The 22,176-nt window shown below is 41.9% G+C and overlaps 1 protein-coding gene across 7 annotated transcripts in view; it reads left to right on the forward strand.

Moving 5' to 3' along the window:
• Nucleotides 1-22,176, forward strand: part of WWP1 (WW domain containing E3 ubiquitin protein ligase 1) — a 111,119-nt gene that overhangs the window by 63,277 nt on the left and 25,666 nt on the right. For all 7 annotated transcript variants that reach the window (XM_066266448.1, XM_066266451.1, XM_066266447.1 and 4 more), the window contains 6 exons: nt 12,129-12,453; nt 16,748-16,843; nt 18,611-18,785; nt 20,700-20,754; nt 20,838-20,922; nt 21,004-21,132. In XM_066266448.1, the coding sequence (XP_066122545.1) occupies nt 12,129-12,453; nt 16,748-16,843; nt 18,611-18,785; nt 20,700-20,754; nt 20,838-20,922; nt 21,004-21,132 (865 nt within the window). The remainder of the gene's footprint in view (nt 1-12,128; nt 12,454-16,747; nt 16,844-18,610; nt 18,786-20,699; nt 20,755-20,837; nt 20,923-21,003; nt 21,133-22,176) is intronic.

Here is a 22,176-nt window from a genome sequence, read left to right on the forward strand (position 1 = left end):
GTTTGTCTTCCTGGTGTTGAGTTTTACAAGTTCTTTATAAATTTTGGTTATTAACCCCTTATCAGACGTATTGTCAAATATGTTCTCCCATTGTGTAGTTTGTCTTTTTATTCTGTTCTTGTTGTCTTTAGCTGTGCAAAAGCTTTTTAGTTTGATATAGTCCCATTTGTTTATCCTGTCTTTTATTTCACTTCCCCGTGGAGATAAATCAGCAAATATATTGCTCCGAGAGATGTCGGAGAGCTTACTGCCTATGTTTTCTTCTAAGATGCTTATGGTTTCACGGCCTACATTCAAGTCTTTTATCCATTTTGAGTTTATTTTTGTGAGTGGTGTAAGCTGGTGATCTAGTTTCATTTTTTTGCAGGTAGCTGTCCAATTTTCCCAACACCATTTGTTAAAGAGGCTGTCTTTACTCCATTGTATTTCCTTACCTCCTTTGTCAAATATCAGTTGTCCATAGAACTGTGGGTTTATTTCTGGGTTCTCTGTTCTATTCCATTGATCTATATGCCTGTTCTTATGCCAGTACCAGGCTGTTTTGAGTACAATGGCCTTGTAGTATAACTTGATATCAGGAAGTGTGATACCTCCCACTTTATTCTTCTTTTTTAAGATTGCTGAGGCTATTCGTGTCCTTTTTTGGTTCCATATAAACTTTTGGAATATGTGTTCTATATCTTTGAAGTATGTCATTGGTATTTTAATTGGTATTGCATTGAATTTATAAATTGCTTTGGGTAATATAGACATTTTAATGATGTTTATTCTTCCTAACCATGAGCACGGTATATGCTTCCACTTGTTAGTATCTTCCTTGATTTCTTTTATCAATGGTTTGTAATTTTCCGAGTACAAGTCTTTAGTCTCCTTGGTTAAGTTTACTCCTAGGTACTTTATTTTTTTGGTTGTAATTGTGAAGGGGATTGTTTCCTTAATTTCTCTTTCTGACTGTTCATTGTTGGTGTATAAAAATGCTTCTGATTTCTGAGTATTGATTTTATATCCTGCCACTTTGCTGAATTTATTTATCAGGTCCAGTAGTTTTTTGACTGAGACTTTAGGGTTTTCTATATACAATATCATATCATCTGCAAATAATGATAGTTTTACTTCTTCTTTTCCAACTTGAATGCCTTTTATTTCTTCTTCTTGTCTGATTGCTGTGGCTAGGACTTCCAGGACTATGTTAAATAAGAGTGGTGAAAGGGGGCACCCCTGCCTTGTTCCTGATCTTAAGGGTATTGCTTTTAATTTTTGCCCATTGAGTATGATGTTGGCTGTGGGTTTCTCATAGATGGCTTTTATCATGTTGAGGTATGTTCCCTGTATTCCCACTTTGCTGAGAGTTTTGATCATGAATGGGTGCTGGATTTTATCAAATGCTTTTTCTGCATCTATTGAAATTATCATATGGTTTTTCTCCTTCTTTTTGTTTATGTGATGAATCACATTGATTGATTTACGAATATTGTACCAGCCTTGCCTCCCCAGAATAAATCCCACTTGATCATGGTGTATGATTTTTTCCATATATTGTTGGATTCGGTTTGCTAATATTTTGTTGAGGATTTTAGCATCTATATTCATCAGAGATATTGGCCTATAATTTTCTTTCTTTGTGTGGTCTTTGCCTGGTTTTGGAATCAGAATTATGCTCGCCTCATAAAAGGAGTTTGGAAGTCTTCCTTCCTCTTGAATTTTTTGAAATAGTTTGAGAAAGATAGGAGTTAGTTCTTCTTTGAATATTTGGTAGAATTCCGTTGTGAAGCCATCGGGCCCCGGACTTTTCTTTGTTGGGAGTTTTTTTATAACTGTTTCAATCTCCTTTGGTGTAATTGGTCTGTTTAAGTTTTCTGATTCTTTCAGATTGATTTTTGGAAGATTGTACGTTTCAAGGAATTTGTCCATTTCATCTAGGTTGTCTAGTTTTTTGGCATACAGTTCTTCATAGTATTTTCTTACAATATTTTGTATTTCTGTTGTGTCAGTTGTTATTTCTCCTTTCTCATTTCTAATTTTATTTATTTGAGTCCTCTCTCTCTTTTTCTTGGTGAGTCTACTTAAAGGTGCATCAATCTTGTTTACCTTTTCAAAGAACCAGCTCCTAGTTTCATTGATCTTCTGTATTGTTTCTTTAGCCTCTATGTCATTTATTTCTGCTCTGATCTTTATTATTTCCTTCCTTCTACTACATTTGGGCTTTACTTGCTGTTCTTTTTCTAATTCTTTTAGATGCAGGGTTAAGTTGTTTATTTGAGCTTTTTCTAGCTTCTGAAAGTGTGCCTGTAGTGCTATGAACTTCCCTCTCAGCACTGCTTTCGCTGTGTCCCATAAATTTTGAGTTGTTGTATGCTCATTGTCATTCGTTTCTAGGAATTTCTTTATTTCTTCTTTGATCTCATTCTTAATCCATTCATTATTTAACACCCTGCTATTTAGTTTCCATGTGTTTGAGAATTTTTGAGCTTTTCTGCTGTGATTCATTTCTAGTTTCATGCCGTTGTGATCGGAGAAAGTGCTTGATATGATTTCAGTCTTCTTAAATTTGTTGAGAGCACTTTTGTGCCCTAACATGTGGTCTATCCTAGAGAATGTACCATGAGCACTTGAAAAGAATGTATATTCTGCTGCTTTAGGGTGAAAGGTTCTGAAGATATCTATTAAATCGAGTTGATCTAGTGTTTCCAATAAGTCTGCTGTTTCTTTGTTAATTTTCTTTCTTGAGGATCTATCTAGTGATGTTAGTGGGGTATTGAAATCCCCTACTATTATAGTATTGCTGTTGATCTCGCCCTTTAAATCCATCAAAGTCTGTTTTATATATTTGGGTGCTCCTATATTAGGTGCATAGATATTTATAATAGTTATATCTTCCTGTTGGATTACTCCCTTTATCATTATGTAGTGGCCTTCTTTATCTCTTACTATATCCTTTGTTTTAAAGTCCAATTTGTCTGATATAAGTATTGCTACCCCAGCTTTTTTTTCATTTCCGTTTGCATGAAACATTTTTTTCCATTCTTTTACCTTCAATCTTTGTGTGTCTTTTGTTCTAAGGTGTGTCTCTTGTAGACAACATATGTATGGGTCCTGTTTTCTTATCCATGCAGCTACCCTATGTCTTTTGATTGGATCATTTAATCCATTTACATTTAAGGTTATTATTGATATGTAGTTGTTTATTGCCATTTTCTTCTTTAAAGGTGTATTCCTTTTTCTTTTTTTTTTTCTGTATTCTTTTCCCACTTTATCTGTTTACACCAGGCCCCTTAATATTTCCTGTAGCATTGGTTTGGTTGTAATGAATTCCTTGAGTTGTTTTTTGTCTGGGAAGCTTTTTATTTCTCCTTCAATTTTAAACGATAGCCTTGCTGGATAAAGTAGTCTTGGTTGTAGGTTCTTGTTCTGCATTACTTTGAATATTTCTTGCCATTCCCTTCTGGCCTCAAGTGTTTCTGTTGAGAAGTCAGATGTCATCCTTATGGGGGCTCCTTTGTAGGTGATAACTTTTTTTTCTCTTGCAGCTTTTAATATTTTCTCTTTATCGCTTAGCTTTGGTATTTTAATTATGATGTGTCTTGGTGTAGGTTTCTTTGGGTTTCTCTTTAATGGAGTCCTCTGTGCTTCTTGGATTTGTGAGAGTTTCTCTTGCATTAATTTAGGGAAGTTTTCAGCTATGATATGATTGAACAAAGTCTCTATCCCTTGTTCTTTTTCTTCTTCTTCAGGAACCCCTATGATGCGGATGTTATTTCTCTTCATGTTGTCACAGAGCTCTCTAAGAGTTTCCTCTGACTTTTTGAGTCTTTTTTCTCTTTTCTTCTCTGCTTTCATGCCTTCATTCCAGTTGTCTTCTAACTCGCTGATTCGATCCTCTGCTCTATCTATCCTGTTTTTAATTCCTTCCATTGTGGTCTTTATTTCTGATATTGTATTTGTCGTCTCCAACTGATTCTTTTTTATACTTGCTATTTCTTTATTTAGGTTTTCAAACTCCCCCTCCATTGTTGTTCTAAGATCCCTAAGCATCCTTACAATCATTATTTTGAACTCTGCATCTGGAAGTTTGATTATTTCCATATCACTCAGTTCATCTCTCGAAAGTGTCTCTTGTGGTTTCATTTGGATTGCACTCCTTTGTTTTCTCATCTTCTTTTTTTTTTATTTGTAGAGTTGATTGAATCTAGGCTTGGTGTTGTCTGCCTCCAGTTTTCAGTTGTGTTATTTTTAGGTCTTCGTGGGTTGGTATCAGCTATTATTTGTAGTCCACTTTCGGATTTGGGCAGCTTTGAAGTCTTGATTTGTTTGTTTTCTTAACAGGTGATAGTCTTGTTAACTGATCTCAGCAGGGGGCTTCCTTGAAACTGTATCCAGGAATGCTGTGGGTGTAACCTGAGACGCTGAAGGTCTCTTCCTCCAACTAATCTCACTGGGGGCAGGGTTTTTTCTCTCAGCTTCAGTAGGGGGAGGTGTATCTCAGATCTCCATGGAGACCTGAGTTACTGCCCCTCCTCCCCACTTCTTGTTTTCAGCTGTGTCTTGTTGTGCTGATTGGAGCTGGATAGATGTCCGGAGATCTCTGATCCGGAAGCACTTCAGCTCTGTTTTGTGAAAGGTTCAGTCCCTCCCCCAGCTATGGCCGCCTCCAGCACGAATGAGTCAGCTTTTTTATTTTGTTTCTTGCATACCTTAGCCCCTCACAGTCTGTCCCTCTCCCTGTCTTTTCCACTTGGGAGATAAGCTGGTCTTTTCAACCCACCTTGCTCCCTGGTCGCCAGGTAAGTGGCTGTGAGCAGTAGTTTCTGCTCTTTTTCCTCTGTGAAATCCTCTCTGGGCTCTCAGCCTCACCCCCCTCCTTCCCTTCCTGTAAGCAGAGGAGGTTCAGGCACTCCTTACCAGGATTATTGTGGCTTCCTCTTTGCTCCTTGGTTTTTGAGAGCCGTTCTTGCAGTTCAGTGTTGGTTTTTCATGCTGATTTTTTCTAAATTGATTTGTATTCCAGTTTGGTGTTGAGAGCTGGGTGTCTGTGCATCCGCCTACTCCGCTGCCATCTTCTCTCTCGGGAGTGTATTTTCTTGAAGATATTTCTTCACTGCTGGACCAAAGACGAGATTTACTTATTCAGTAAAAAACTGCCGCATAACCCATGCCCTAGCATTGGCGTGCCACATAACCTGCAGGTTTTTTTTAAGAATCTTTTGAGTCTTAAAGGCTCGAGGATTTTCAGAATGATACACTAGCAGTGGCTTTACTTTACAGTCACCACTAGCATTTGCACATAGTGCAAAGAGTCAGACGGTCCTTCATAGGTTTATGGCCTGGCAGTTTCTTCTCCTCTGCGGTGGTGAAAGTCCTCTGGGACATTTTTTTCCAAAACAATCCTGTTTCATCAAGTTGAACACTTGTTGGAGGATATAGCCTTCCTTTGTGATAAGCACAGCAAAACGTGCGATGTACTCCTCAGCTGCCTTAACATCAGCACTTGCAGCTTCACCATGCATCACCACCGAGTGGATGCCAGATCTCTTCTTGAAATTTTCAAACCAGCCGTGACTTGCCTTAAACGTATCTTCTGCTGCCTCTTTTGAGGTTGACGGTTCTTTCTTCTTCCAGTCGCCGTAAATAATACGTGCCTTTTTGCATATTACAGTCTCTGTCACTGTATCTCCTGCCAGCTCTTTCTCTTTCACCCACACCAGCAGAAGCTTCTCCATTTCTTCATGGATATTTGTCCTTAATTGGGACAGAATTGTAGTTCCTTTTGCTGGATTTGCGCTTTTGATGGCATCCTTTTGTTTAAGGGTGGTACAAATTGTAGATGTATTGCAGTTGTACAGCCTTGCCAATTCAATCATTCGTACACTACACTCATGTTTTTCTATTATAGCTTGCTTTACTTCTATCGACATCATTCTTATATCTTCTCACCACTTTGCTTTACACTCACTTTCTTCAGCCCCATGATAGCACACAAAAAAAGTTAGTAAAAAATGCAGAAATGATGCAAGAACAAGTACAGCGCATGAGATTTTACTTGATTCTGTGGGTAACACGTGAGAAAGAACGAGATGCTGGTGTTGTGCTGCTGATACTGGACCCGTGCGCCAATGCACCAATTAGCGGCAGCTTCCCGAATCATGACTTGTATCTCGGAATTTCGCTTGGATCTTGAACAAAATTACGGACTGAGTCACATCTCCATGTCTTAAAAAAAAATCGTATGTTGGTCTGCTCATATTTCAAGGTACCACTGTATTGTGTTTACATGGATTCAAGTGTCCCACTGAATATAACTCCCTCATCCTCCACCCCTGTGTCCCTTTTTATACCCCCTTTTCCCTTTTTTTAACTTCCCTCTAGGATTTGCTGTCCTGTTATTTATATCTTCTGTGTTATGTGTATATAGTTTCACTAATCCCTTTACATTCTCTGATCCTATTTCTTTATTGCTTTCCCTCTGATTTCTGTCCCTCTGGTCCCTCTGACCCTGCCTCTGCCTCCATTCCATTCCTCAGTTCATTTTGTTCATTAGATTCCACATATATATGAGATCATATGATTTTTTTTTCCCTGCCTGTCTTATTCACTTAGCATAATAATCTCCAGGTCCATCCATACCATCACAAAAGGTAAGATTTTCTTCTTTTTCACAGTCACATAGTATTTATTCCATTGTGTATATGTAGCACAGCTTTTTTTTTTTTTTTGCTTTTTTTTTTTTTTTGGCAGAGACAGAGTCAGAGAGAGGGGCAGATAGGGACAGACAGACAGAAAGGGAGAGAGATGAGAAACTTCAATTCTTTGTTGCGGTTCCTTAGTTGTTCATTGATTGATTTCTCATATGTGCTTTGACTGGGGGGCTACAGCAGACTGAGTGACCCCTTGCTCAAGCCAGCATCCTTGGGCTCAAGCTGGTGAGCCTTGCTCAAACCAGATGAGCCCACGCTCAAACTGGCGACCTTGGGGTCTTGAACCTGGGTCCTCTGTCTCTCAGTTTGATTCTCTATCCACTGCACCACTGCCTGGTCAGGCTGTACCACAGCTTTTTAATCTACTTGTCCACTGATGGACACTTGGGCTGTTTCCAGATCTTGGCTATTGTAAACAATGCTGCAATAAACATGGGGGTGCATATCAGTGATTTGGTATTCTTAGGGTATATTCCTAATAGTGGGATAGCTGGATCAAAAGGCAGTTCCATTTTTAATTTTTTGAGGAAACCCCATACTGTTTTCCACAGTGGCTGCACCAGTCATTTGAACCAACAGTGCAAAAGGGTTCCCTTTTCTCCACACCCTGGTCAGCACTTATTTTGTGTTGTTTTGTTAATGAGCACCATTCTGACAGGTGTGAGGTGGTATCTCATTGTGGTTTTAATTTGCATTTCTTTATGATCATTGAAGTTAAACATTTTTCATATGCCTATTGGCCATTTGTATGTCTTCTTTGAAGAAGTGTTTCTTCAGTTCTTTTGCCCATTTTTTAATTGGATCATTTACCTTTCTGGTGTTGAGTTTTTGAAGTTCTTTATAAATTTTGGTTATTAACCCCTTATCAGATGTATCGGCGAATATGTTCTCCCATTGTGTGGGTTGTCTTTTTATTTTGTTCATGGTGTCTTTTGCTGTTCAAAAGCTTTTTAGTTTGATATAGTCCCATTTGTTCATCCTGTCCTTTATTTGCCCTTAGACATAAATCAGCAAAAATATTGCTACAAGAGATATCGGAGAGTTTACTGCCATCCACTTGTATTCTTTATGGAAGTAATTAGATAGCACTCCTGATTCTACTAAGTCCACTCCTGATTCATGGAACATATAAGAATGTCAAACACTGATTTTGTAAAGGCTTATACCAACACCTTTTGTGTTCTTGTCATCACCTTCACCTAACTGTGTTAAATTTGGAGATTCATCTCTTCTTGTTAAACGTCTTTTGCTACAGGGACCCAGTGACCACCAGTGAACTACATGTTTTAGCATTTGGGTATATTCAGGTGTTGATGCCAAAGGGAGAATCTCTTATTTACCCCTGACATCTTGTCAGGTATGTTAGAGACTCTTCCCATCAGGAATAAATTCACTTTTTCTGGCCTGAAATCCTAAAGTGAAAAGAAAACACACAGGTGGGGAACTAGAAATGAAGGCTACATCGTAAATAATTTCTGTGACATTCACAAGCAAGTCAGTCAGAATGCACCTGTTCTTGGCACTGTTCGTCCATTTCCCAGTTTTACCATCCTAGTGACTCTGTAGAAGATACTAGTACTGGACAGGCTGAGGCCTGGAGAACTCACGGCTGGGAAGGGAAGATGCTGGCTTGCCAGCAGCTCTGCTCTTTGCTCTGCCCTGTGCTTTCCCCTCACCTTGATGTGTGTGATTTTTATAACGTCTCAGTTGGGCTCTTTGTCTTTTATGCTGTGATAGCCTCTGATAATTTTCTTCCAACCAATTTTCTTCCAACCAACTTAGTGGTTTTCATCTCCTCTGATTATTGTTGATGACATCTCACAAAACAGTTCACCTGTCATCATTCCATTGGCCAGTTTACAAAGGCGTCCGGAACCTCTGTGTTGGTAGCAACCACTTGACCAATGTCTTTAGTACTGTCTGTCATTCCTTAGTAGGAGGATGAATTCAGGTATATTTTCAAGGAATGGTAATCTCTTCTAAGGTGTTACTGTAAAAATGGTACTCCTTTTTTGAACTAAAGAGTTTAAAAATTAGTTTTTATTGGAGTGTTTGTGTGGGGGCGTTGTATGTATCCTGTGTCTAACACAGGACAGGTTTTCAATCTTGTAGCTGCAACAACCACAACCCTAAAATCTTTAAAGCGGGAAGGTTTTTTTGGTAAACTCATTTGATGGCAGGATGACTAGAACTACTTTCTGGGTGGTTTGAGTCTGTCATGGTTAGGATGCGTCTCCCTACCTTTTGCTGCAGGAAGATTACTGTGTTTAATAACAGCGTGGGCCCCAGACCTGCTTGGGTGTTAGCATGGTGTCTAGGTGTGTGTCATGTCACCTCCCTGGAGAGCCACAGATTGAGGGCTTGTACTAGATGAGGGGTTTGAGACAAAGGATTTTACCAGAAACAGAATTGCATATGATGGCTTCCCCCCTCCTGTTATTTTGAGTCTTGATTAAGGGGATCTGTATGATAAGTTTAGTTGCTATGAATATTAGTTACTCTAAGCTAAATGGTAGGCAGTCATGATGTGGTGAAGAATAGACTTGGCTTCTTATAGGACGAGGTTCAAATCCCAGCTCTGCCACTTAACACATTAACCAATGTGTGACCTTGGACAAATTTAACTCTTCAAAATTTAGCTCCTCCATTTATGAAAAGAGGATAATACTCAACTAACTGCGTTATAGGATTGTTTCAAATGCAATAATCTAAATAAAATATTACCATAGTCCTTGGACAGTGGTAAGAATTTAAGAGACATATTATTTTCTTTGCCTTTTTCCCTCTGTCCCTAACCTGTAGACTAAAATGACGTTTTCTAATATATAATTATTGTTTTATTAATAAAATAGTTCAGTATGGTAAGTTTAAGGCATGACTAACTGATTTCACAAGTTTATTGGTCTTTTGTTTTGGAGTAATGACCGATTTCCGGGAAGTTGTAAAAGAAATGTGCAGCAAGGTCTCACGCTCCCTTCCCCGCCTCCCAGGGTTGCCTTCTTGTCTGACTGGTGAGGGTCAGGGTCAGGAAGCTGGCGCGGTGTGGGCACGGGCCACATGAGGGTAAATAAGATGTCCCCAAAGACATGCTTCACTGTATAGCAAAAGCATCCCAATACATTTTTCCCCTAGTTTTAATGAATTGTAGTCAGAATATGGCCTTCTGATTGTGGAATTGGGGATTTTGTTTTGTCCTTTATATCAATATATGTCAATTTTTCTAAAAATTCTTAGGGCATTTGAATGTAATATATATATATTTATATATAGTATATATACATACATATGTGTGTGTATATATATATCTGTGTATATATATGTGTGTATAGTAGAAACTCACAACTACTCTATCTTGTGTTATTGAATTCTTCATATACTTAATTATATTTCTACTAATGCTTTCTTACCTGCATAGTTTTGAGACAAGAATGTTTAGTTCTTTGATTTGCATTTAATTTATTGATTCAACAAATATTTATAGTTTTCACATGCCAGGCATTTTGTAGCTATTAGGAATAAAAAAGTGGAAAAAAAATCTGACAGTTTTTGCACTCTGAATTTAACAAAAAATGAATAAAAACAAATAAAATAAATAGTTTCACTGCAGGAGAAACCCAGCAGCATCCTATGGAGCCTGGAGGGAGGGAGCCTGGCACTCGGGAGTGCCCTCCTGAAGGTGTGCCTGAGCACGGACTCTCCCTGACGAGAGGCGGCTGGTCTCAGGTCCTCCGAGACCTCGGGACAGCTGTGCACAGTCTGTGGTGGGAGGAACAGGAAGACCACGGTAGGAGGTCTTCCAGCCGTAGCTGTGGACCAGGCCAGGTAGAGTCCTTGTCATGGCCATGCTAACAGGTGTGGGATTTACTCTGGTTGTGTGGGAATCCACTAGCATGTTTAATGGGGGAGTGACAGATCTCTTACATGTTCTAAAGTAGTGTTTTTCAACCTTTGGTTCATGGACTGCTGCCAGTCCACCAGAAATTTTGTGCAGGTCTGCAGAAGAGTTAACGACCCTGATCTTGCATGAAGATTATAGACTCAATGATTATAGACTCTAATCTTCATACAATATCAGGGTGGTTAACTCTTTCATGGTCTGGCCCAGAATTTCTGGTGGACCAGTGGTTGAAAACCACTGTTTCAAAGGATTCCTTTGGCTGCTGTTTATAGAGAATGGACGGTAGTTGGACAAGGGAGGGAGTAGGCAGACAAGTGGGGAGGTTGTTTTGGTAAGGTGAACAAGAAATGGTGCTGAGCAGAGCTGAGCTCACTGTGAATGACGGGTTTGTGCTTGAACCACTGAGTGTGCTGTTCAGTATTTATCATCTTCCTGTTTCTAGCAGTGTGTTTCATGTCTGCGCTCAGTGTCCATACAGGCTATGACTGCGTATTGTTGATATGGATTATCTGTGCTCAAGTATTCCTCTTTTCCCACTGGTGTTATTTTTCTTTGAAAAGTACTGTAGTCTTCTGTGAACATTAATTGCGCTGTTGACAAGTTTACATGAGATGACATTGTTCTTATGAGTACATCAGGTAGAGGACCCCAGACTTGAGTCTCTGTGCACGGTCTGTTTCTGCATTCTCTCTAACAGTGTTGGGGACAGAGTAACTCTGTGGTGGTTTATTTCTTGTATTTTATTATTCATGTTTTCCGAAAGCTATTCTCTCCCCACAGCTGGTGCAGAAAGACTTCTGTGCCGTCGTCATGCACTCACACTAGATCCCACTCCTCCATTTCTACGGTGATGTCCCCTTCCCTCTGCACAAATCTGCCTGATAACCGCAGGACTCTTAGTTTTACAGCTCCATTATGGCTCCGTCCCATTTCAGCCAGAACTTGGAAGTGTAATCTAATGGGTTTTGTTCAATAGTCTATTCTCTTTCAAGTTTCATTTCGACCTAACTTTCATAGTGACCATAGTTGACATTGATCTGTCACATCTAAAACAGACCCCAGTGCTGGGCTATTTCTCCAGAAAGCATAGAATGAGGTCCAAGAGCGCTTGCAGTCCTTGGACTCTAGTTTGCTCACTGCTACTGCCTATCCACACTATGGGCACATGTTAGCTACCATTTGCGTACAGAAAGGATGATTGCAAGGTCATCTTGAGGTATTTTTATAACCCATGCAGACTTTCAGAATTGATAATTTTGGGGGAAAATGTTTGTTATGCTTATGTTGGTATCTCTTTCCGTAAGCTAAGGTTCTTTGTATATAAATATATATATCCATACATTCATATATTCTTAAATTTTTATTATTCACATGTTCATCTTTAAAATGTGAGCAACGAAAAACCAGAATCTGTTTACTTTATTTTTTTCACTACCCGAGGCATGACTGCATGTGCACTAGGGTCTGTTCAAGTGTCGCAGTGCGGGACCTGCTGCTGTCTCTCCTTGTCAGAGCATCTTGTTCATTGTCCTTTGCAGTTAATGGAGAGTTGTCCTCACCTGTGCCGATGGATGACACTCCTGCCACAGGGACTGCGGTGGTCTCTGAGGACAGCGCTTTGTCATCAGGTTGCACTGGACCCACTGGTGAGGACGTCCCCATCCCAGAATTGTCGGCGGCCTCAGAGCACAATGAATGTGCCCTTCCCGACGGCGTAGCATTCGGGTCTGGGGCTGGCAGTGACCTGAACCCTGCTGCCTCTGCTTCTGGAAATAGCTCTACCATCGAAGCAGCCAAGTTAAGGCAGCCGGGCGGGAGTGTGGAGCCTGGGAGGAATGCCGGCACAGAAACCCTGCCCTCGGGGTATGTTACCTTCAGACGTTTGATACTGTTTGACTGTTGAATTTGTGTACAACTTGTCTAGTAACTGGACTTGAAATCTGACGCATACTGTTTATTTGCTACAGAGCAAGCACTTTTTAACACTAAGAAGAACCACTGGTGTGTTGGAGTGCATGCAGATGAGGGGAAAGAAAAAAGAAAAAGTGATATTAATTTGCAGGAGCCTCCTGATTTGGTTCTGGTGTGTTTTCACTTTTACAAAGAGTGACCATGGCAGCTCTTATCGAAACCTCAGTTCTCTCACTTCCTTTGTGGTCTGCTGCCTGCACCCCAGGCTTGAGAACAAGTAGTTTTTTCTGTTAATCTTGAGTGCCAGGGTTCACCCAGGCCTGACAAGGGGCTGCTACAAACTTGGGTTTTCATTGCTGCACAGTAACTCTTAATCTTTTTACCTTTCCCATGGCCATGATTTGCGTGCCAGGGTTTGCTTCACAACTATCCTGAGTGTTCCATGAGGTGGTTTCTCCCAGGCCACCTGCGGTTTACTCTGTCCTCAGCTCGGAAGATACTAATGTTGGTGATTCCCATTTCTGCCTTTGAGAGGCTTGTTTAGTGCTCAGACTTGTAAACATGTAGCCAGGATGCAGCTGGAAGTGCTGGTTAGGGACTGGACACGCTCGCACATGGGCATATCTGCTCTGCGCTCACAGCCCTCAATTGTGCTGTCGCCATGTGGGGTCATTGTGCCCTTACCCACACTTGTTGCTGGAGCTGATTTGCTCAGAGCTCTCCTCTGACTCACTAGGTACACCCACTGCCTCCCGGGTTTCAGCCGAGTCCCCTACACGTGCTCCCTCTGGGGGCTTGCACCTCCCTCGCTTTAGCTGTTCAGGCTGTATGTTCAGACTGACCTTTTTCTGCAGTTGTTTTCAACCACTTATGTGAAGTCCCCACTTCTTCCTGCAAGCATTTCAGACCCGGTACTGTCCTGCCCCTCAAAAGTCTCTCATCCCTTTGTCTCCTGTCTTTGGCAACCTAGTCATTTATCCTAATCTGTCCCGTGTCTGCCACTGTGACACAGACACATGAGCAGCTGTTCCTACTGTCAGGAACCTGGTCTGGGGTGAAGACAGGCACAGTGCAGACAGGAAAGGACAGGGAAAGCCGGGCTCAGTCTAGGATGGAGTGAGGGTGCCCTGTGCAACACACATCGAAGACTTCTTTCTGGGAGAGACGACCTGACATGGCTTTCTCAGAGGAGTGGGGTTAACAACAGCACCAGCCAAGTGTGTATTTGGGCCACCGGTGTTGTAGACATGGGTGAGCTGCACTGAGGACACAGCGTCTGTTCCTGCTGGAGTTCAGCGCTGGGAGACACGTATGCAGTGCCACAGGGTAGATAGCCTGGGGGTGTGGAGTCCCTGCTGCAGTCGGCAGTTTGTCCTGCGGACCTGGAGCAAACACTGAGATTTCAGGTGGAGCTGTGTGTCATGCATGAGTGCGACAGACCAAGTAGGAGATGAGAGCAGCCAGGCTGTTCCATGAGAGAAGCAGGCACTCCAAGCTCACACAGTTAGGACAGAACCTGAATCCTGGGGACCACCTCTGACCGCCACACGTGGCCTGGGCAGAGGGAAGAGCTTGCAGTGATCCAGACAAGTGTTTTTCAAATTGCAAAGAATTTACTACCTGACACTTCACAGAAAATGCTTGCCTTCCTCTTGTTTTAGTGATGGGAATGTAGAAAATGTAAAGAAGATATCCAAAAGTATATAGTTCTGAACATAATGATCTGTGTAGCAAGCAGTTTAGTTTGGGAAAGATAAAATCTGTTTAGAACAAACACATTGAATTCTGGAAGTAATTGTTCATTTTGGAAAAATTAAGAACCAATGGCTAACATAAGTGCTTACTGAATATTTATTTGTTGAATATTAAATTGGAAATATTTGTAACCGATTTAGGATAAAACTGGAAAAGGGCTTCATAGCCCTTTATGTGGACAAAACACATTTCTTTTCTGTCTGTCCACCCAAGAGATAGGAAATGTCTTCTGTTGAAGACCCGACCCCCCCCACCACTCCCCAAAATGACTGAAAATATTGATATCTGCTTGTTCTCTGATGAAATACCCTCCTGCCATCCTCTGTTAGTCCCACAGCCCTGCCTAGGCACTCAAAGCCCGTAGGCAGTTTTTGGTCCCCCTACTTATTAGCTATCTGTGAAAAATTTTTTATTATAAGACAAATATCAAAACAGACAACCTAGACAACGTTAATTGGAGAAACAGACTGCTTTAGTATTCTCAGAAGGATGAGAATAGATATAACATGAATTAAAATACTATAAAAATAGAGTACTTGAAGAACTAAAAGTGCTTGGAAATCTAATTCAGTGTAAGACTTGGCTGATGAAGGTAAAGAAATTTCCCAGAAAGAACAAAAAGATAAATATATAAAATAGTCTGATAAGAGAAGTTTCAGAAAGAGAAAAAATGGGAGGAAATCCTTAACAAAATAACAATAGAACTTTCACAATATGCAGGACATACATGATTTTCTTATTCACCAAAACTCAAGTAAAACGAAAATAAATTTACATTAAGACAGGTCGTTGTGAAAATTTTAGTACATTGGGGCTGAAGAAGAAAACCCTAAGCATTTACAGAGGTTAAAAAGGGGACAAGACCCTGGCCAGCTGGCTCAGTGGTAGAGCATTGGCCTGGCGTGTGGAGGTCCCAGGTTCGATTGCCAGCAAGGGCACACAGGAGAAGCGCCCATCTGCTTCTCCACCCCTCCCCCTCTCCTTTCTCTCTGTCTCTCTCTTCCACTCCCACAGCCAAGGCTCCATTGGAGCAAAGTTGGCCCGAGCGCTGAGGACAGCTCCATGGCCTCCATCTCAGGCGCTAGAATGGCTCTGGCCAGAACGGAGCAATGTCTTGGATGGGCAGAGCGTTGCCCCATGGTGGGCATGCCGTGTGGATCCCGGTCAGGCACGTGCCGGAGTCTATCTGACTGCACCCCGCTTCTAACTTCAGAAAAATAAAAATAAAAAAGACAAGTCTCACATCCTCCAGAATGGCACCAGACTTGTCAGAATCAGCACAAGGTGCTGGGAGACACAGTGGCCATGGCTTGCGCAGCTGAAGGACATTGTGACCTTGAGTTCTGTGTTTAGCTGCACTGTTGAGTGTGCAGACACCTGGGCTCATCCAAGTTTCCTGCCTGGATGTTCTCCTTAGGAAGCTACCAGGACTCGTGTTCTCTAAAACCAGGCAGAGAAAATTCAAGTCACAGCCCCAGGAATTGGATCTGAAGAGGAGTGGAAGGGTCCCTGCGCCTGCAGCTGGATTGATGATGGGTGTGGAGAGGGTGGGAGATGGAAGCGCAGGGACGAGGAAACAGCACTCGGCTGTGTTCCCACCTCAGCTGCCAGGAGGGTTTCTACAGTCACATAAGGAAAACCCAGCATACATGTGTTTGGGGAGTTAGGGAGGAGGGTGAGTGTGTGCCTGTGTGTGTGTGTGTGTGTGTGTGTGTGCACGCACGTGAGAAAGAATGACAGCTTGACCTATGCAGCATGTTCAGGGACTAGCTTTAGTATGTATGGGTTTCTGTGTAAGAGAAACAAAAATATTTTCTATTCATTTTACTTTCAAATTGGAAACAAGAATGTTAAACTCAGAAATACCAGGTTTTTATTTTGTATGTGTGAAATGTCTCTTTTATGTCATATTCTGGAAAGATTAGTGAAGAAGAGGCAGGGTCACAGACGAGGAACTGAGAGTGGGAATAAAAGTGAGTCTTGGGAGTGGCACAGAGAAGTCTAAACCTGCAGGCTTCCCCCAGGCAGAGAGGGGCCCATTTCCCACGGAGGGAGAAACCTCGCGCTCCTTCAGGGCGGCTTCTGTTCCAAGCGTTCAGATGTGTAGTTTTGAAATTGCGGGTGAAAATGGATATTACTTCACAGACGTTTTATGCCTTGGGCTCGCATTAGGCTGAAAGTTCCTCTACCCTTGATTAAATGTTTCTTTTCTGATGATTTAGGATTCTATAAATTAGCATATTTTAAAAACTTTTTGTACTATTCTGTTTTTCTTTGCTAACCATACTTACTGAATTTCCAGAGTAGTGTTAATGAAGAAAGAAATACTTAAGAACTTAAAAAGCACTAATAATTGAGAAAAGAAACTTTATAAAAATATATGTAGGCTTTTAAAGTGAAACTTATCCGTAATTGCCCTGATTATAAAAAGCAATCATTTTTCATATTCTTATTTGTTGCCTTTTACTTATATTTTTGCATTATTTTAAAGGTGGGAGCAGAGGAAGGACCCTCATGGGAGAACCTATTACGTGGATCATAACACTCGAACGACCACGTGGGAGAGGCCACAGCCTTTACCTCCAGGGTAAGACAGCAGCTTTACTGTCTGAAGTTTTATCAGAAATGTGGTTTTAAAGTTTACTTCCTGTGACCTAACATGATTCTTTGGATCTGCATATTGTTTCCTTGTGTTGCCTTGAAGGGCTTTCTATAAGATTGGCAGATCCTGGCATGAGTTTCTGAGGGTCATTGCAGAATTTTGGTCCGATGTCAGTTCCTGTTGAACTTTTTAAAGAATGAAAGGCAATTTAGCCTGACTGGTGGTAGTGCAGTGGATAAAGCATCAACCTGGGACGCTGAGGTCCCAGGCTTAAAACCCAGAGGTCGCCAGCTTGAGTGTCAGCTCATTGGGCTTGAGCATAGGCTCACCAACTTGAGCGTAGGGTTGCCAGCTTGAGTGTGGGATCATAGACATGACCCCATTGTCACTGGCTGAGCCCAGAGGTCACTGGCTTGAGCCCAAGGTTGCTGGCTTGAGCAAGGGGTCACTGATTCTCCTTGAGCTCCCCAGTCAAGGCATGTATGAGAAGCAATCAGTGAATAAAGTGATGCAACTATGAGTTGATGCTTCTCATCTCTCTCCCTTCCTGTTTGTCTGTCTCGTATCTCTCTCTCTCTCTCTCTCTCTCTCTCTCTCTCTCTGTCTCCCCCTGCCACCTTACCAAAAAAAAAAAAAAAAAAGAATGAAAGTCACTGTATACACATGATTTTCATAGACAGTGATCCAAATTACGTTATCCCATGGGATTTAGTAGCAGATATTAGAGTGGCTCATGGTGGTCCATGAAGATTGTCACAGTGCAGTGTATGATGTATGGCTGATATGGTAGAGAGTTTAAATGAATGCAGGAATTCCTGTTACCCACTAAAAACAGGTCATGCTGTTAGGCTGTCACAAAGCCATTTGCAAACTGAGGTTCCTTGTCTGTGGTTTTGTGTTGTTCATCTTGTGAACACACTGCACTAATAGCCAACTTGGTTACTATTCACAGTATCCCCATACTCTGCTTGCACCTGTCATTGCTCCTTGGGATCTTTGCCACTTGGGAGATCTATGTACCAGTACAGAATGCATTTCAAAATTTAGGGCAGGGAATGTTTTTGTGTGGGATTGGTTGCTGAGAGGATTGTGAGATTGTTGTATAAGTTTTAATGACCACAATGGGTTCAAAGTGAACTGGACCCTGGACGATGGGTGTGTTCAGGGGTGCAGAGACAGGGAAGGGCATTCTGTTCTGAGGGACCAGGTTGGCATTCATGTGGCTCCATAGGGGTCCCTGGAAGGAGCATTAGGGTGTTGAAGTGTTGGAGCACTGAGACTGGAATTGGGATGGGTTTGTTTCTGAGTTGTACCTGAGCACTGTGGCAGGTGGATGGTGTGTCTGTACCTGCAGCTCAGGTTGGCCACAGGACAGTAGACAAAGAGCTGTAGAAAGACTTAGTTAACACCCCGACATGGGCAGCGGCTGTGGGCAGTTTGCCAGGCTTACAGTAAGAGCTCAGTAAGCCTATCAGAACAAGGGGGAGATGGTAGTCAGAGTGGGTCAATTGTAACCCTTTTTGAGACCATCCTTAGAAATCAGGAAGTGATAGAACAGGAGGTATGAAGCTAAAATAAATAGCAAGTTACAGGCATAGTTTTCCTGCCAAATATTACGATTTATATTCTCTTAAAGTTATTTTATTATGGCTTGGGCTTGATTTTTAAATCACTTGCTTGAAGTGTTAACTGGCTATTCCCAGTGTCTTACACTGAGAGAGTTTAGTTTTATTGTCACTCTTTTGGTGGTAGCTGGGAGAGAAGAGTGGATGACCGTGGCCGGGTGTACTACGTGGACCACAACACCAGGACGACCACATGGCAGCGTCCCACCCTGGAGTCCGTGCGGGACTTCGAGCAGTGGCAGTCACAGCGCAGCCAGCTCCAGGGTGCCCTACAGCAGTTCAACCAGCGCTACCTCTACTCGGTGAGCAACGCGTCGCCCGGCCCGCCCTCCGGCTGTACTGTGCTGTGTGCACCGCAGTCTCTGCGTTGCAGAGCACTTTGCAGTCGACCTCGGATAAATAACTAGCATTGTTACTGATACACAGAACTACTTCAAGCTTTTTAAAAAAAATTCTAATTTAATAACGTACCTTAGAGACTCGGTGCTTGTCTTTATAAAATGGTAGTTTCATAATTGCAATTTTTTGTAAGATACCGTGTCTTTATAAATTCCTAGTCTTCTGCCTTTAATTATGACACTTTTGTTGGCTTTAAGTAAAATCAGTTAGCCCCTTTTAATTAAGGCTGCTCTGAGTACCTTCCCAGGTTTCTGAACAATCTAGTGTACCTGATAATTTGACCAGTTGGTGAGGTCTTTATTGTCATAAGGAAAATCCACAAGAAGAGTTGGAAAAAAGTCTTTGTTAAATGGGTTTGATCATAGGAAGTAGTAAATATAAATTTTAAGTACTGGGCATCTCTAGGTAATGTTTTGAGGTAACTTAATCCCCAAATATAAAAGCTGGTAGATGAACAGGAGGTAGGAAAGACACAAAGAGAAAATCTAGCCTGTTAGAGTCCTGCCTTGTTCACGGGTGAGATGTCGAGGTCTCCTGTGCAGGTGACCACTGTCCTGCAGTCTGCCACCAAGGTGGGCTCCGGGAGCTTGTGCAGGATCTGTGATGACAGAGATTGTCTGGCTGTGTATAGTAGACCAGAGGGTACATTTGTGTGTGTCTGCGTTTGGTGGAACTTATGTGCACACAGAATACGTAGTGCAACTGGGCAGACTCGAGTCACGGGTTGTATCAGAACTGTGTTCTCTGCACATGACAAAACACTCTTGAGCTGACTGAGGGTTAGTTGTCCAAGTACAATGCCGAGTCTGGGGAGGAGTCCAGGGCCAGTCCTCAGTGCCACCAGGGGTCTGGGCTCTTTCTGCGGAGGCTCCTTTATCCTTCTCCTGCTTCCTTCCTACTCCTTACCTCCGTCCTATGCAGCTGCACCTGGCTCACTTTCCCAGTCGAGGCAGAAGGGCAGAGAGGATGTGGCATTGAAGGGAGCTGGCTTTTTCCAGCAAGCCCTTGCCCCTTTACTGGGAAAGGGAGCTTCTCAGCAGGGCCTCTGCCCAAGCCTCACTTGCCAGAGTGGCCATCCCACCAGCCCTGCTGCACAGGGAGTGGGATGCAGTGCTTCTCGCCACATGTCGCTGTCCCCAGCACAGCAGCTTGTTGTGCAGGGGGAGGAGAGGACAGGGACACTGAGCACGGAGATCAGCACCTGCTTCAGAGTGGTAGAATACTCACCAAAGTGTGTGTACATCAACATGGAGAAATGGCTTTTCAAGTCAGGATTTTACATTTGTCATTCTTTTCAGATTCATGGTAGAATGTTTACATTTGATTCAGAATACATTTCTGGGTTATAATATATAAACAAATGTTTTTATGTATGTATGAATATATGAGAGAATGTTAAGATAAATGTTTATTTGTGTAATGATATTGGATTTGCTGTATTAATAGGCATTTGTTTATTTTTTAAAAAAACAGGTAATTGTTTTCAAACAAATACCATTGTCTCCTTTAAACACCAGCTTTCATAAACTAGTTTCTCCTCCCACCTGGTGCCTCTACATCATTATAGAAAAACTGGGATGAAACAGTGATGGTCAGTGTGTTATTTCTAATTTGTGTAGAAAAACAATAATTGATAGACTTCCCTTAACTCATGACACTTTTAGGACTTAGTGTTTTGGAATTTCTTCATTCACATCCTTTTATTATATTTTTTAGAAATTATTGTGAAATGTGATTCATCTGAGTGCTTGATTTATGTCTGCTTTTATATTAAGATTCTGTTACTTTATTTCTCTCCCAACCCCTTCTCCAATCAGGCTTCTATGTTAGCTGCGGAAAATGACCCATACGGACCGTTGCCGCCAGGCTGGGGTAAGCCAATATGTTGCTAGTAAAATTTCTAAAAGGTGTATATAGAAATGGTTATTAAATGCTGTGTTCACTCTGTTTTATAGAGAAAAGAGTAGATTCAACAGACAGAGTTTACTTCGTGAACCATAACACAAAAACCACCCAGTGGGAAGATCCAAGAACTCAAGGGTACGGATCTGTAGCTAGAATCAGGTAGAGCTTGACTCAGATGTTTTTAGTACCTGAGAAGTGTTCACCTTTGATCTTTAGCTTACAGAATGAAGAGCCCCTGCCGGAAGGCTGGGAGATTAGGTATACTCGGGAAGGTGTGCGGTACTTTGTCGATCATAACACCAGAACAACAACCTTCAAAGATCCTCGCAACGGGAAGTCATCTGTGTAAGTCTTGGCCTGAGGTTCTTAATGCTGTTTCGTAGGTTAGCTGATAATTTAGCCTCATATTTTACTTTTGGATCAAAAAGACCTACTGAGTAAATACCCTAGTATACCTGTCTTTGCTGTACCTTATCACAGAATGGATCTGTGGCATATAATTCCATAATAACAGTGGCAAATGTTTATATAGTGGTTACGATGTGCCACAAATTGTGCTAAGCACTTGACAGACATTAGCCAATTTTACTTTCCAGCACCCCCTTGAGGAAGTCACTAGTAGTTTCCTTTTTCAACTGCAGTAGCTGAGACTTAGGGAGCATAATGGACTTGGGCAGAATCACACAGCAGGTCATGGGACTTGTTTCATACCCAGGTCTGTTTGCTCTCTGCCCCTGAGTGCCATAGCACAGTACTGTGACCTCAGGGGCTGATATGCTCCACAAGACTGAGTATCTCAGATGAAGGTATCTGTGAGGCCTTTGACAGAGGCCTTCACCTTCACTCCTAGGGGCAAGGTCTCTGTGTCACCAAGAATAGAAGCTATCATGAAAGGCCTTATGCAGAGTCCTACCCTGTCAGCCCACCTATCAGTATCTGTCTGCCGTCTGACCCTGTTGGTGACAAAGGCCAAGACTCTGCTGGTGCCAGGGTTTCGTCCTCTCCTTCCCACTTCATTGTTCCAGCACTGATCATATTTCTGTGCTACATCATCAGTTGTTTTTTCTCTGCTAAATTATTCTTGCCAGCTCTTCTTCTAAAGTAAAAAATACAAAAACAAAACCCTCAACTCTTCACCTTACATACAGATCCACTCAGTAGAAATTGATTTTGACTGCTGCACCTTCAGGAAAAGCACCTGAAGGAGTTATCTCTGTATTGCTGTTTCTGATTTCAACCTAGCCCAACTCTGGGATGTTCCTCTGCCCCTGAACTTGCTAAGGACACCAATGCTATCCACATTGTCAGTCTGGGTTGGCTTACATCCTGTCTTATGTCAGAGCATTTGATACAGGACCTCTATCTCTGGGCAGAAGTAGGTAAGGACTA

This window comes from Saccopteryx bilineata, chromosome 3 (genome assembly GCF_036850765.1).
Source record: "Saccopteryx bilineata isolate mSacBil1 chromosome 3, mSacBil1_pri_phased_curated, whole genome shotgun sequence".
NCBI lineage: Eukaryota > Metazoa > Chordata > Mammalia > Chiroptera > Emballonuridae > Saccopteryx > Saccopteryx bilineata.